This window comes from Rhinolophus sinicus, chromosome 17, assembly GCF_057876585.1.
Source record: "Rhinolophus sinicus isolate RSI-liver-muscle chromosome 17, RSI-T2T, whole genome shotgun sequence".
Lineage (NCBI taxonomy): Eukaryota > Metazoa > Chordata > Mammalia > Chiroptera > Rhinolophidae > Rhinolophus > Rhinolophus sinicus.
In genome coordinates, this window is record NC_142517.1 from 6,904,412 (window position 1) to 6,921,247 (window position 16,836).

The 16,836-nt window shown below is 41.6% G+C and overlaps 1 protein-coding gene across 2 annotated transcripts in view; it reads left to right on the forward strand.

The window, feature by feature from the left end:
* VPS26C (VPS26 endosomal protein sorting factor C) overlaps positions 1–5,098 on the forward strand; it is a 38,234-nt gene extending 33,136 nt beyond the window's left edge. For both annotated transcript variants that reach the window (XM_019730313.3, XM_074325436.2), the window contains one exon: positions 452–5,098. In XM_019730313.3, the coding sequence (XP_019585872.1) occupies positions 452–534 (83 nt within the window). In that variant the 3' untranslated portion in view covers positions 535–5,098. The remainder of the gene's footprint in view (positions 1–451) is intronic.
* Positions 5,099–16,836: the final 11,738 nt, after the last annotated feature.

Here is a 16,836-nt window from a genome sequence, read left to right on the forward strand (position 1 = left end):
AAGGAACAACAGTTATACGGGAAGCTTTTCTGAACATTGTTTCTCACTTGGGGAGGGGATCCATGTCCCCAAACAGCTGCAGGCCAGTTTGGAGTCTGCTATTCTGCTAAGGTAATAATAAAGCACAAGAGTGTAAGTGAACTGAAAGGATTTTAGAAGATTCTCTCTAGTAAAGACAAAAGACAAGGCAAGTGTGGTTGGGAAGCTGATGCCTTACTGTTCCGAGGAGAGAAGACGACAGTAAGTGCCCCACAGGCATCAGACGGCAGTGGAGCCGTCCTCACGGTTCTCCTGGACGCGTAGGGTGACGGATGTACCACATGAGGACAGAAATCCCCGTGGGCCCCGGGCTCTCGCACGGGTCAGAGCTTGCTGGGCCCGCAGTGGGGTTGGCATTTGGTCTCCACTGCGCAGGACAGGTGAGCACAAAGCCTGTCCTTTCTCTTCTCAGAATTTGAGGTTAATATTGTCGTGCTCCTTCATGGCGACCACCTCATCACGGAGAACTTCCCGCTGAAGCTCTGCAGGATGTAGCCGGCAGAGGGAGCATGGACCCGCGGGCCCCGGGTGGAGACGCAGCCGGGACCACCTCCACGAGAGCAGGAGCAGAAGCACAGACGGTGTTCTTAATGACTCTGTATCAGAGAATGGATCACTGCTTCCTTATTTCCTTGAGGCTTCTGCTTCCAGTGGGCACCTCTAGTCAGACCTTTTCTTTGAAATTCATCAGGATTTTTAATGTTATTGGCAGGATCATTTCCCAAAAGGCAGAATTCCCTACGATTCCTGACTTTCCTGCTGCTTTGTAGGGGCAGAGGACAGTTGTAATGGCAGTTTGAGCTTTGCTGGAAAGCGGGGTCCTGGGGACAGAGGAAGCCCTCCTTGCTTGGCTAATGGATGTGGCCGGGACCCCACTAGTAGAGCGACTGCCGGACGGTGACAGGCGTGGGCCACAGGCGTGCTCCTTGGTTATGCAGATGTTTGCAGACACCCTCCAAGGAGGAGTGCAAAGCGGCCTCCACTGGAAACATGTAGCATTTTTTTCCAGTCTGTTCTGTAGTTCTTTTCCAACATTTTGCACGATAACTTTACAACTTGTAGGGAACTGGAAAAGTGTTCCTTGCTCCCATAGGAGGGGACTTAGTGACAACGGCGGGTGCGGGAGTGTTTCTGAAGTCTCAGGCTGTGGGGTAAAGTTGCCTGCAGCCGTGTTCCCGGCATACCTGTAAATGCATGCCTGGGTGGGTTCAAAGTGGCAAGAGGCCTGTGCCCGGGCAGTAGGTGAAGACCTGTGTACACTGGTGGTGCCAGGGCAGTGCCCTGGGCTGGGTGAAGCTCGCCTCCCTCCGACCCACCTGAGGGCCCTGTGTTCAAGCCAGGGGTTCTGGGCCTGAAGCCATTTTGTCTTTGGTCCCCCTTTGTGGTTCGTGGTGAGCCTGTTACAACCCATTTCTTCTTCCAATCCTGCCATTGTCTCTGTCGGTCCACAATTAACGGGGCCTCAGAAATAAGCCCTGTGTTTGCACGCCACCTGGCTTTCGCTGCCTGGGCAGGCTCCAGCAAGGCAGGCTCAGGCTGACAGCCCCAGCTGTGCCACCATCGTCCCGGGTCGGCATCAGGTGACGTGAGGCTGAGGGCAAGTGACCCTGACTCCCACAGCTTCACCAGGGCAAGTGGCACAACTGACTGAGTCAGTTAAAGGTGGTTCCCACAGAATCCATTTCTGGTTTGTGAACCTCCTGTTATGCTCACATGAAATAAATAATGGCGTGTCTTTGATGATGTGCTTAAAGCAGCAGCCACAGAGGTCATACTTTCTGGGAAGTTTCAAAGGTAGAAATCACTTTTAATATAGAAGCTCAATGAGAATTTTGAGAAATGGTTTGGGATGTGTACTGCTCCGTAATTTCTTCAGTAAACCCATTTTATAAATATGATGTGTGTACCCGCCATGGGGAGATGTCCCCAGTAAAACGGGAATGCCCTGGGCCCCCGCCCAGCAGGCAGGATTCTGGCTTGGTGAGGTGTTTCATATCCAAACCCAGCCAGTCCCTCTAGCGCTTTCCATGTAACAGAAAACAGACTCTGCAGGTTTTAAGTGCTTTGAAGAGTGTAAAGACATAATTTCCTCCTGCTTCTTCAAGACTGTCCTCAGGTTTTGGGGAGCAGCTGCTTGACCAAGACCAAGGGTACAGATAACACCGAAACATTGGGTTTGCCTGTGGTCTGCATTAACTGTCATTTCCCCCAAAGAGGCCTGTGTTTGGGTCCCCTGACAACATGCTGCGGCAGGAGGCAGAGCGTCAGAGCCTGTGGGGGAGCAGCTCCAGAGGAAAGGATTACTGAGAGGCAGGGTTTGCTCAGCAAGGGCCCGCGAGGTGGAGTGTCACTCCCTTTCTCAGGGGACACTGTCTCCTACCTTGGTCAAGGAATAGAGATTCAAGACCACAACCTCTGGGTTTTAAGTGATAGGAATGGGACAAGCTCTTCCGTCTCCCATGAGCAGCCACTGATCGGGCCACCTGGGGGAGGCTGGGCCAGCAGCCCAGACATACATATGGCCTCCAGATACACTAAGGAAACGGTGCGCTCAAAATTAGTAGTGGAAAAGAGCAGAAAAATCAAACATTAAAAAATAGTTTTTGGCGGACAGGTGGCTCACTTGGTTAGAGCTTCAGCTGTGGGCAAGGGAACTGCCGGTTCAATTCCCACATGGGCCAGCGAGCTGCGCCCTCCGCAACTAGAATGAAGTCGATGAGCTGCCACTCAGCTCCCGGATGGCTCGGTTGGAGCGTGTCCCCTCAACCCCAAGGTTGCCGGTTGGACTCCTCGACTCCCACAAGGGATGGTGGGTTGCGCCCCCTACAACTAACAACGGCAACAACCGGGAGCTAAACTGCCCCCTCCACAACTAAGATTGAAAGGACAACAACTTAACTTGGAAAAAGTCCTGTTCCCCTTCCCAATAAAATCTTAAAAAAAAAAATAGTTTCAACATCAGTATGCATTAAAAAACCCAATTAAAAGTCCAATTTATAAAATGATCAAATTTAAGAAATGAGTACTTCCTAAAATTTTCACCACCGTGCTCCTTTATATCTTACAGAAAGTACATATTTTTTTAATCCTTGGAGAATTTTCAACAATCATATATTCTTGCCACAAATAAAACCTCAAAATTTTAACAAGTAGAAATTGTCCAAGCTACGTTACTTTCCCATACTGCAATAAAATTACAAATTAATATCAAAAGAAGGGTCAAATTCCATGTAAGCACTTGTAAAACATGTAACATTCTTCAAAGAGGAAATGAGGAAACCAAACCTTCATTTACAGACCCTTTTAACTTAATGAAAATGAGCATACTGTGTAGCCAGAGCTTTGCATTATGGCCAGTGCTGCAGTCAGAGCAAAATTCATAGCCTTAAATATTCTTCACCAGAGAGAACGAAAACTAAGGAGTTAGGCATTCAAATTAAATGTCTAGAAAAACAAGAACAAAATTAAGAGAAAGAATAATGACAATAGCAGGAATTAACTTATATGAAAGCAGAAACACTATTTATAGGAAAACTTACAAATTTATAAGCCCATGAGTTGGTACTTTGAAAAGACTAATTCAATTGGCAGATCTTTAACAAAACAAAACAAAACACAAAAAGAAATATGTAACTCTAGGTACAACCTCAGATTAAAAGGAGCCCATAAGAATGATAATATTACAGTATGTACCTTTCTTGCTAATAAATTTGCAAACTTCAATAAAATGCAAAGTAACTTCAGAAAAGGTAGTTTACCCAAATAAAATCATAGCCTATGGAAGAAACTGAAAAAATTGCCAGAGAAATAGCACTAAAAAGGTGCGAGGCCCAGATAGTTTTATAGCAGGTTTCTACCTAAGCTTCAAGAATCAAATAGTTGCTCTGCTACTTAGACTGTTGCAGGCCATAGAGAAGGATGAAAAGCCTTCCCATTCACTTTATAAGCCCCGGTAGCCTTAATCTCGAAATCTGACATCACACTTGGGATTAGGATTAGCTGTAAGAGACAGCCAAAGTTACAGCGGCTTAAACAGGACTCACCTAAATTGAGTCCTAAATTGTCCTCAGATATATAGTCCAGAAGTGGCATAGCAACCCAGAGCCATGATGGTCTCAGCCAGGCCTCATTTGCATGTGATTCATTCAGCTGTCCCAGGGGCCAAGCTCGGCAGCACCTTACCCCCAAGTACCCTGGTCCTCAGCCTTGGCTGAGGGTTGGAAGTATCCAGGGCAGAGCTTTTAAAAGCCCGGAGACCACTGTTTAACTAATTACTCCAATCGGTGAGGAGAGAGCCCAGGCCGGGCAACTGGAGGACCTCGGCCTGAGTTGGAGCTTCATTCACTGAGGACAGGGCTTTCTGACATCTCTAACTTCATCCTCAGGTAAGGAGTGATAATTTGCGGGGACAAGGTGTCCCTACCCTACCCCTGGGCCCACGTCACACTGAGAACATAAGAAGCTTCTAAAAGTGGCCTGGGGCCTTGCAGGGAGCAGGTGCCTGACAAATGTTTGTTGAATAAAGAGAATGAGAAGCAGGGCCTGGAGAAGAATGGATGAGATGATTGACCTGTGGCCAATACAGTTGACTCAGCCATTGTTTTGAAAAACATGATGTAAAGACCTAAGTTTAGCTCAGCCCACATTTAGTGAGCAATTGCATGTAAATCCCCAGACCTGCCTCCGCAGCAAATAGAAAGATACATCAACTCTTTCTCACCTGTAAAAAATGACACCTTGAAGAACCAAAAAACACCTGGCACCGGGCCTGGCCCATAAAATGTGATGTGTAAATGATGACCATTATTGTTCCCTCAAAATGTGAAACGAAGAGGCAGGTGCAAATGGAACAATTGATAAACACTGACTGCTGACTCACCGTGGGGTCACACTATGTGACCAGAGCTCCCGGTCAGGTTGGTGGCCCCTTCGTCATGGTCCATGAAATCTTTAGGGTAAGACAGACTAGAAGCCAGAGTTTAAAGGACCTGAGAATTTCTGAGTTTATATTTGTAATAGCTTACCAATAAATTTTCATTTTGTCCTATACGTTACTACATCTATGCTAGTGAGTGGTGTCCTTTTTACTGACTGAGAAAAATGTAAAAGCATAAAATATATTTTCCTAGGCAGCGCATTGATGCGTACGGAGATTCCATGATTTCCTCGTGTAGTACTCTGGATCTCGAGATGAACCATTAACTGCTCCACCCAACTTTAAGAGATATACAGGGAAATTCTCAACAAAGGGGACTCGTAGTGTTCAGTGGGTATAATTAGATTAAGACCAGGAAACGGATGGCAAGATGAGAGGAAAAAAGGAGGTCCAGATATTTTAAAGTAAATGTTTGGTTTAGTAAGAAAAAATGGCATTTAAAAAGTCATTTTACATAGCAGGAGATATTGTCTGGGAAGAGTTTTACCTTGTAAAATAATCTGACGGCATATCGAGTTTCTACAATCAGAACTTTTGGTGTGACTTTCATATAAAAAAGTACATAAATTATCGGTGCCTTTTCCCTATTCCTACAATTGAGGCCAGTTCTGGTTTCCTGCTTCCAGATGGGGAGAGATTGAAAACTTAAATGAGGGCCCATTCTCTACTATGGGGACCTAATATTCCTTTTTATAACTAGTATTTTTAATGTTTATTTATAACCAATATTTTCATGATTAGCAATAGTTTAATATTAGTTGAATATGTTTAAATATCTCCTATAGTAACCTATAATATTTAAGATTAGCAGTAGTTTAATATTCGTTGAATATGCTTAAATATCTCCTGTAGTAACCTAAGAAATGTATACATGTACAAGCTACCCACACACAATTTTTAAAAATCAATGGGTGGCCAGTTAGCTCAGTTGGTTAGAGTGCGATGCTCGTAACACCAGGGTTGCCGGTTCAATCCCCACATGGGCCACTGTGAGCTGCGCCCTCCACAACTAGATTGAAACAACTACTTGACTTGGAGATGATGGGTCCTGGAAAAACACACTTAAACAAATAAAAGTTTAAAAAAAAGAAAAAAAATTCAATATACTGCTCATCTATACTACAAAGAAAAAATAAGAGTAATGTGTTATGAAGTAACATATTATGCACAAACTGGAAGACATCAGGATGGAATGATGAGGGGCCTGTACCCACAGGCAGAATCACCACGAATGTGACAACTATAAATACAGCTGATTTGGGGGGGAGGGTGCTGTGTTGGGGACTCAAGCAGCAGGAATGGGGGAGCTTGTTGGATGATATCACTTCCGAAAACGGTGAACAACTCTTGATAAAGTTCCAGAAAAGAAAACAAAATACAGTTAAACCTCAAACCTCTATTTGCACGATAACAACATTCCCGGAAAATTCAAGTAGATAGAATTCAAAAGGTACTTGGTGTTTATATACAAAATAGAGTTAGGGTCTCAACCTGTACTGTCCAGTTCAGCAGCCACAAGCTACTAGCCATTTGAAATGTGGCTACTTTGGATGTTGGAGACTAGACTTTGAATTATTTTTTTTAAAGAATGTAATATATCTGGTTAATAATGTTTATATTGATTATATGTTGAAATAATATTTTGGATATACTGCGTTAAATAAAATATACTGCCCAAATTAATTTTACTTGTTTCTTTTTACTTTTTTTTTAAACATTTTTTTAAAACTTTTATTTATTTTAAGTGTGCATTTCCAGGACCCATCAGCTCCAAGTCAACCTAGTGTGGAGGGCACAGCTCACACTGGCCCACGTGGGGACCGAACCAGTAACCTGGTGTTCGAGCATCATGCTCTAACCAGCTGAGCTAACTGGCCGCCCCAGCTTTTTATTTTTTTAAATGTAGCTACTAGAAAATGTAAAATGTGACTTGCATTATTGGACGGCAGCTGAAACAGAGACTGAGTTTGGTGGGACTTTGGAAAAGAAAGTCTTACTGGGCGAGGGGCCTGTGCTCACTCTGTGGGATTGTCTAGCTCACAGCACCATATCTCATGTCCCTGCCCTCGCCACCTGATTCCCAGTCATTGTAACACCCAAAAGCATCCTCACACATCTCCAAAACACCCACTGAGGGGCGGGGGAAGAGGCAGCACCCTCCCTATGGGATGAGTCTCCCACCTACTTCCTCAGCGCCCGCCCACCTCCCAACCTCCTTGCGTAGCTCTTGACCTCCATGGTTCAGTGGCCCTGAACTCCCTGGACACACCTCACACCCCAAGTTTGCCCCCAGGTTCCTCTTTGACGTTTCTAACCCCCCACTGGTCGCACAGACTCAAGCCACTTAGTATGTTCAAGTTCCCTTAGTATGTTCACCAAGGTAATTCATAAACTGGGCCATAAAATAAATCTCAATGTACTTAAAAGGATTCAAACCATACAGAGTATGTTCTCAGATTACAATTGAATTATATTAGATCACAACAATTCAACAGAATTGAGTAATATTACACCACAATAAAATATTTAGAAAAACTTCAAATATCGGAAATTAAACATACTACTAAAAATAGTAAAACGCAACTTAAGCACACTTTAGAGGGAAACTCATAATTTAAATGCATATAGTAGAAAAGACAATACGTTTAAAACCAGTGATCTAAGAAGCCAGAAAAAGAAGAGTAATAAACAAAAATTAACAAAACCAAAAGTTGGTTCCTTGAAAAGATTAGTAAAACAGATAAACTGACAACACTAGTGAAGGAAAAAAAACAACAACCAATAGTAGAAATAAAAACCTATAAGTCCTTTAGATATTAGAAAGATAATAAGGAAATATTGAAACTTCATTCCAACAAATTCAACAATTTAGATGAACTGGAAGAATTCCTTGAAAGACACAAATTATCATAACTGACTCAAAAAGAAATGGAAAATTGGCATGACCCTATATATATTAAATATATTCATTATAAAAAAGAACTTCCATGGAGAAAAATCCAAATTATCAAACATAGTGAAGAAATAGTACCAAACACTACACAAACCAATTCAGAAAAGGGAACGTTTTGCAGTTCATTTTATGAGGTCAACAAAACTGATACCACATCCTGGCAAAGGCGTTCTAACTAAGAAACCGGCAGACTGATATCCCTTATGAACATAGATGGAAAAATCTTCAATGGTCTATTATCAAATATAATGCCACAATATATAAATATACCTCATGAACAAATAGGTTTTATTGGAGGTTCAACATTTGAAAATCCCCATTTGATTTACCCCATTAAAAAAATAAAAGAGAAAAATCATATGATCACTAAAAAAAAAAAAAGGAATCAACAAAACTCAACATCTATGAATGATTTAAAAAACTCAATAAACTAGGAATAGGAAGGAAACTTCCTTAACTGGATAAACGGCACCTATGGAAGACATTGCTAACATCGTATTTAATGGTGAAAAGGTAAATTCTTTCCCCCTAAAATTGGAGACAAGGTGAGACTGTCTTCTACTGGAGGCCTTAGCCAATGTATTAATTCAAGAAAAAAAATGAAGGCATAAATTTGAAAGGGAAAAAGTAAAATTGTCTCTATTTGCAGACACAATCATCTACATAGAAGATTCTAAGGAATTAAAAATACTACTAGAATGGAACAGAATAGAGAGTCCAGAAATAAATCCATGCCTATATGGTCATTTAATCTATGACAATGGAAGCAAGAATGTACGGTGGGGTAAAGACAGTCTATTCAATAAATGGTGCTGGGAAACCTGGACAGACACATGCAAAAAAATGAAGCTGGACCACCTCCTTATACCATATACAAAAATAAATTCAAAATGGCTTACAGACTTAAATGTAAGATCTGAAACCATAAAATTCCTAGAAGAAAATATAGGAAGAAACTTCACAGTCATTACCCAGAGTAAGATTTTTACTGATATATCCCCTCACGCGAGGGAAGTAAGAGAAAAAATAAACAAATGGGATTACATCAAACTAAAAAGCTTTTTCAAAGCAAAGGAAATCATCAATAAAACAAAAAGGGATCCTACTGAATGGGAAAAGATATTTGCCAGTGATATATCTGATAAGGGGTTAATATCACAAATTTATAAAAAACTCACTCAACTCAACTCCAAAAAAACAACCCAATTGAAAAATGGGCAGAGGACATGAAGAGACATTTTTCTAAAAAGGACATACAGATGGCAAACAGACATGAAGAAATGCTCAACCTCACTAACCGTCAGAGAAATGCAAATAAAAACCACAATGAGATGCCACTTCACCCCAGTCAAGATGGCTATCATCAATAAATCAACAAACAACAAGTGCTGGCGCGGATGTGGAGAAAAGGGAACGCTTGTTTTGGTGGGAATGCAGATTGGTGCAGCCACTGTGGAAATCAGTATGAAGGTATCTCAAAACACTGAAAATGGAACTAACTTATGATCCAGCAATCCCACTCCTAGGTATCTATCCGGAGAAATCCAAAACTCTAAGTCAAAAATCTTTATGCACTCCTATGTTTATTGCAGCACTATACACAATAGCCAAGACATGGAAACAACCGAAATGCCCATCGGTAGACGCCTGGATTAAGAAACTGTGGTACATTTATACAATGGAGTATTACGCAGCCATAAAGAAGAAAGAAATCTTACCATTTGCAACAACATGGATGGACCTAGAGAACATTATGTTAAGTGAAATAAGTCAGACAGAGAAAGACAAATACCATATGATCTCACTTATATGCGGAATCTAAAGAAAAGAATAAGTGAATGAACTAATCAGAGACAGTTTTGGAGACATAGAGGAAAAACTGAGGGTTGCTAGATGGGCGGGGGAGTGGGGATAAGGGGGAAGGTGAGGGGTTTAGAAAATAGTAACCACAGATGGCCACGGGGTTTTGAAAATTAATTTGGGGAACGTAATCAATAATGTAAAGATGTTGTAGGGTATCCGATGGACACATGTCCCATTTGGGAGACCACCTCAGGGATGATGTAGATGCCTGATCTCTGCACTGTACACCTGAAGCTGAACAATAATGAATGTCAACTACAATTTTATATATGTATACATATATACATATACATATGTATATGTATATATGTATGTATATGGTTACAGGAAGCAGAGTACAGCATTAGGAATAGAGACAGAGGAAATGTAATGGCTGTGTGCGATGTCAGAGGGATAGTGGAGGGAGGAGAGTTCACACAGTGTGAGGGATATAAATGATAAATGTCTAAGTATTGCTTTGTCTTGTGCACCTGAAACTAATAAAATTATATTAAAAATATATATACTACTAGAATTAATAAGAATATTTATCAAGGTTGCAGGATATAAAGTCAACATACAAATTTGTATTTCTGTAAGGAAAAAACACTTGGAAAATGAAGTTGAAAAATGGCATTTTCAGTAGTATCAAAATAGACTACTTAGGAATACATTTAATGAAAGATATAAAAGACCAAGTGAAAACTACAAAACATGAATGAGAGACGTTAAAAACAATCTAAATACATGGAAAGATAGGAATTAGAATAATTAACATTGTTAAGATGTCTCTTCTCCCAAACTTGATCCACAGTCAGTGCAAACCCAAAACCCTCCGCAGACTTTATGTAGAAAACAACTCTCCACTTCTGAATTGTATTTGGAAGTGCAAAACACCTAGAATAGCCAGTTACTTTCAAGAAGCAAAAATGCTGACGTTGGACTGTGTTAGGTTGCTCAGGCTGCCCTAATAAAATACCAGAGACTGGCTGGCTTAAGCAACTGAAATTTCTTTTCTCACGGTTCTGGAAGCTGGCCAGCCCAGATCAAGGTGTGGACAGGGTGGGTGTCCCCTGAGGCCTCTCTCCATGGCCAACAGCCACCTTGTTGCTGGTCTCTCACAGGGTCTTTTCTCTGTGTGACAGCCCTGGTGTCTCTTCCTTTCCTCCGAAGGACACCGGTTCTATTGGATCAGGGCCTCACCCTTATGACCTGCTTTAACCTCACTAGCTCCTCAAAGGCTCTACTTCCTAACACAGTCACATTGGGGTTAAGGCTTCAACATATGAATTGGGGGGTGAACTTCACAATTCAGTCTATAACATGGGTCTCACCCCTGGAGAGTCTGATTTAGTTGGTCTGGGGATCCTGGTCATAGGTTGCTTAAATACTTCCAGAAATTCTAATGAGTAGCCATGGTTGAGAACCACTGAGGGAGGACTCTTTAAAGTCGCAACCTGTACATGAGCGAAGTCAAGCGAGCTCTCTGGGCCCTGCAAACTCTGGCTGATTGATGACACCAACTGGACACCCCGAAGGGCACTCGGTAAGTATCCGAGTGGAAACCGTGCTGTTTTAGAGACACCCCCACCTCGTGTGGTCCTGGGATCAGCCATGTAATCAACTCAGCCTAGTGTCAGGCCCAGAGTGATGGTCGATAAACAGAACCATTAGCCAGGCATTAAACTCACATCTACTCCCCTCAAGATGCAGGCTCCTCCCACTACACCCTGCTGACAGGCTGTGGGGAAACCCAGCAGTAAAAGGGAGGAGGGAGCAATAATATTCGCATATGATTCAACCAGGAGCTGCAGTGTTTGGCTGTTAGAGGGTTTTATTCATTTTAAAGTTGCTATGTTCCTACGCTGTCCTCCTTTGGTGTGTGCCAGCCTGGAGCCAGTTAGCCACCCCTGCTTCCTCCACATCACGAGGTCAGATGAGAACTGCAGGGCACCCTCCAGCCCATCCAACATACACATCAGACTTACGACAAACACTCTCTCCCCTCCAGTTACACCCTCAGGGCTAGAGACTGTTTTAGGATCGGTGAGGTGACAACTGGCAAGAGTCACGGAGGAGTCTCCTGCTTACCTACCTTAGCTCAGCTCCAGGCTCACCTCACCCTTTGTGCTGTCCCCTTATCTTTTATATCATCTGGGCAGTGGTTTGCAGGCCCCTCCCTCCTGCCCCCTGCCCCCCAGTCCTGTCCAGCCTGATGTGGCACCAGAGCCGGGCTCTGCCTCCTCAAACTGCTGCACAGGCCCCAGCACTGCCCACAGGACTGCTCCCATCCTGATGGAGGGAGGGAGGGAAGAGCTGAGAAGGAATGAGAAGTCAGTGAGGAGAAAGGAAACCGGGGCAGCCCACAGAGCACCGGGCCCAGCTCCCCAGGCCAGGACTCCAGCCTTCCCTCCTCCTCCTCCCGTCCCAGCTCAGGTCTCTGGCTCCCCACTCCAGAGATACGAATGCCATATTAGGCGCTTGTTGGGTTCCACTTTCACAGGGCTTGGTCCCCAGGCTGGCAGAGACTAAAATGCTTTGGTTCGGAGCAGCAGAAACTTGGAGACAAGCTGTAGATTCCATTCTGCACTGTCATTTTCCTTTCCTCTCCTCCCTGCTCCCTGAGGCCCTTTTCTGCAAATGCCAGCTGCCCTGACAGTGGCACAGGTTCCAATACCTCAGTCTTGTCAGGAGCAGCCGCTCTAGATTTTTCCGTGACCTGCCTCTGGGTGGTCAGGCTCTCCTGGCACCCAGAAGCGTCTTGAGATGGAAAAAGCCTACCTCTTTTGAAGTGTGGCACGGGGAAAAAGTGTTAGGATATCAGAGAGTTTGATATCAGAAGTTAAAAGAAATCGAAATTCTTTTAACCACTTGAGAGAAAAAAAATTACAGAAACACATAGGAAATTATTCTTTTGCCTTTGAAGTGAGAACATAAACTTATTTCATTCATTCATTCATTGGATTTCTATGATAACTTTTTATCATTTTCTAAGCAGGCGGCCCCGTTAGGTGCTACAGGGAATATAATTGTTAACACAGGTGTCAGCAGGACTTTTGGGGTCTCCAAGTCACTCAAGGTTTACTTGAATCCCTCCCTTCTCTGCCATGCCCTGTGAAACGTCCAAATTTCCCCTAAATATACTAACAATTTCCAGGGAATGTCTGTTCTTTAGATCGGCGATTTCTCTGGGTTTCTGCTGCTCTGTTCCATATCTCATGGAGTCATGAAACTCTTCCTCCATCCCCTCCGCTAAACCTTGATGACCACAGATTCGGTAACTGTAATAGATTTCCTGAGGGTTGAGAAGGAGGAATTTATATAACAGAAGTGCGAACAACTTCAAATGGCATATCAGACATCCTGTTTTTTAAATATCTCCAGGACTTCCAGGTCTGGCCAGCACTGGAGAACAGGTATCGGACTTATTTTCTCACAATAACATAGAACTGGACAAATATGACAACTGCTTTCAGACATAGGAGTATGATCCGTAAGGAAAGTAGAACATGTGGTGAGTGTCACGTTCATCATGGCTTTCTACTTGGAGACAGTGTCCGTATCTCAGCACAGAAAAGAGCCTGGCAGAGCAGCTAGGTTCTCACTGGAGAGAAGTAACAGAGATTGGAGCTCAGGGCTGCTGAGGTGGCTGGAATTTGCAAGGTAGGGTACAAGACAGGAGTGTCAGAGATTGGCATGGAGGTTTCCATGAGCCTTAGCCGAACACCACGCTGTGTGTGTGCAGGAGAGGATCCCCTTGCTTACCATGCTGCTCATTTAGATGAAGCCCTAGAAAGAACCAGCCGCAGCAGGATTACTCTGGCCTCAGGCAAGCGCCACTCCAAACCTTCCCTCACAAACCCATGAACAGGACTTAGAAGGTAAGATCAGCAAAGTAACTGCCTTTCAGAATGAAATTAACACATTACTCCAGGGAAGACAACCAAATACAGGGTCTAAACAATAGAACATCAGTAATATCTAGCATATAATCCAAGGGAGTTCATGTTGAATGGGGACAGAGTTACAGTTTGGGAAGATGAAAAAATTCTGCAGATGGATTGTGGTGATGGTTGTACAACAATATGAATGTACTGAATGCCACTGAACTGTCCATTTAAAAATAGTTAAATGGTAAATTTTATGTTATTATTATTTTTTAACCACAATTTTAAAAAATGCCCTCATAACACTACTGTTTCCAGGAATAACAAGGACAAGACGTACCCTCCTGCTTGAAACACTAAAACATCAGGAAAAAAATTCAGATACTCCTCAATTTACAATGGGGTTACATCCCAATCAACCCACTGTAAGTTGAAAATGTTAAGTAAAAAATGCATGTGATATACTTAACCTACAGAACAACATCATGGCTTAGTCTAGCCTGTCGTAAATGTGCTCAGAACACTCACATTAGCTTTCAATTGGGCAAAATCATGCCATTGCTGCTGCCCAGGCCCACAAGAGGGTATCGTACTGCACATCGCTAGCCTGGAAAAGACCCAAATTCAAAATTTGAAGTATGGTTTCTACCAAACGCATACCACTTTCATGCCATCATGAAGCAGAAAAATCACAAGTTGAATCATGGTACATCGGGAATTGTCTGTATATGAAACAATGATACGCAGACAGTTGGTATCAGAGAGCTGAGGCAGCACAGGAAGTAATCCTTCAGAAAGGGGAGATGAATGAGGTGAGCCCTACAATGTCACCAACTTACTGTCCAGACAGAGTTTCCAGACTACAGCATAGGGAGGAGGGGAAACCCCAGTGGAGGCCAGGGGCTTCCCTGAATTGAGAAAATGGAGCTGGGAGTCAAAAGAGTGATGTGTAAATAAAGTTCTAGATAGGAGAATTTTGAAGAGAATGCATCATCTCCAATCTGTCATTAAAACTGAGCACATGCTACCTAGCAACCCCATTTCTAGATTTTACGTGAATTTTCAACTGCACCCCTAACCCCTGTACTGTTCATGGGTTAACTATAAACGCGGGGATTTTAGTGCAGGAGAATTAAATTTCAATCCTGGTGTGCTGTGTGGTTTCAGGGGTTAGATACTACATATTAACCAAAGTATGAGTTCATAGAGATTACTGGATGTCAAATTATTGTTTCTAATCTCTTACTTAGCCTAATTTATATATTAAACTTTATCATAGGTGTGGACAGATAAAAACAAACAAACAATATATATAGGGTTCGGTACTACCTGTGGTTTTAGGCATCCACTGGGGGTCTTGGAATCCATCCCCCACAGATACGGGGGACAACTGTGCATATTCTTTTTAAGTGAACATGGAACATTTGCCAATATGGAACATTTGCCAATATAGACCATATTGTGGGTCATAAAACAACTCTAAATAATTTTTAAAGGATTCAAATTATACAAAGTATGTTCTCTGACTCCTGGAATTAAATTTGAAATAAATAACAGAAATATATTTAAAATGCCCTAAGTGTTTGGAAACTAAATAACATACTCATACTTGTGAATAACCCATAGGCCACAGAGAAAATCAAAATCAAACTTTAAAAATATTTTGAACTGAATCAAAATGAAAACATAACATATAGTCCCAGATGGGTTTAATGATGAATTCTAAGAAACATTTATGAAAGAAATAGTGTCAATTCTATACAAACTCTTTCAGAAAATCAAAGAGGGAACACTTTTTGTGTGTGTGTGTGTTTGTGTCGGGGCCATGCTAATCTCTTCATCATTCCGGTTTTAGTATTTGTGCTACCGACATATATGTAAGCACAAAAAGGAAACACCTTTGAACTCATTATATGAGACCAAAATCATGCTATTATCAAAACCAGAGAAAGACATTACAAGAAAAGATAATAAAGACTAATATTCCTCATGGACATAAATACAAAAATTCTAAAACAAATGAGAATATTGAATTCAACAATACAAAAACGATGGCCAAATGGGGTTTATCCCAGGAAAGTAACATTGACTTAACATTAGAAAAGTCAATCTACATAATATAATTTACCATATTAACAGACTAAAAAAGGAAAACTATATGATCATCCAGTTTGATGCAGAAAAAGCACTTGACAAATCCAACATTGGTTTCTGGTTAAAAACAAAACAAAACAAAATTCAGCAAGCTAGGAATATAAAAAAAGCCATCTGATAAAGGACATCTATGAAAGACCTACACCTAACATTGTATCAGTGGTAAAATACTGAGTACTGTCAACCTAAAATGAGGACAGAGGTAAGGCTCACTGCTCTCACCACTTCTATTCAACATTTTACTTCATTATATTGTATGTAGTTCAATAAGATGAGACATAAAAGGCATCCAGATTGGAAAGAAAGAATTGAACTGTCTTTATTCTCCAATAATATGATTATGTCAGAAATTCTTCAGAATCTATTAAAAAGGTTGCTAGAACTAATAAGTTGGTTGAACAAGGTTGCAGTATATAAAATAAATATACAAATACCACTTACATTTCAATATCTTAGTTATAAACAATCAGAAATTGAAATTAAAATACAAATAACTATTAACAGCATCAAAAATGGAAAATACTTGCAGACAAACTTGACAAAATATGTGCAAGACCTTTGCACTGAAAACTGCAAAACATTCCTGAGAAAAACTAAAGAAGATATGAATAAATGGAGAGATATACCATGTTCATGGAGTGCAAGATTCAATATTGTTAAGATGTCAAGTTTCCCCATATTGATCTATAGACTTAATGCAATCCATTTCTAAATCCAAGCAGACTATTTTCATAGAAACTGGCAAGCTGATCCTAAAATTCATATGAAAATAAAAATTACAATACCTAAAAGCAACTTTGAAAAAAAAACAGCAAAATTGGAAGCCTTTCACCACATGATCTCAAGACTTATTATAGAGAACCAGTAATCCATACAGTGATATAAAGGAAAAGAAATCCAAGATGGCGGAGTAAATGCTGTGTTTGCTTCATCTCATGAACACATCAAAATTACAACCAAATATTAGAACATTCAACCTAGAGAACCATCTGAAGTCTAGCTGAAAAAGTTTTATAACAAAGGAT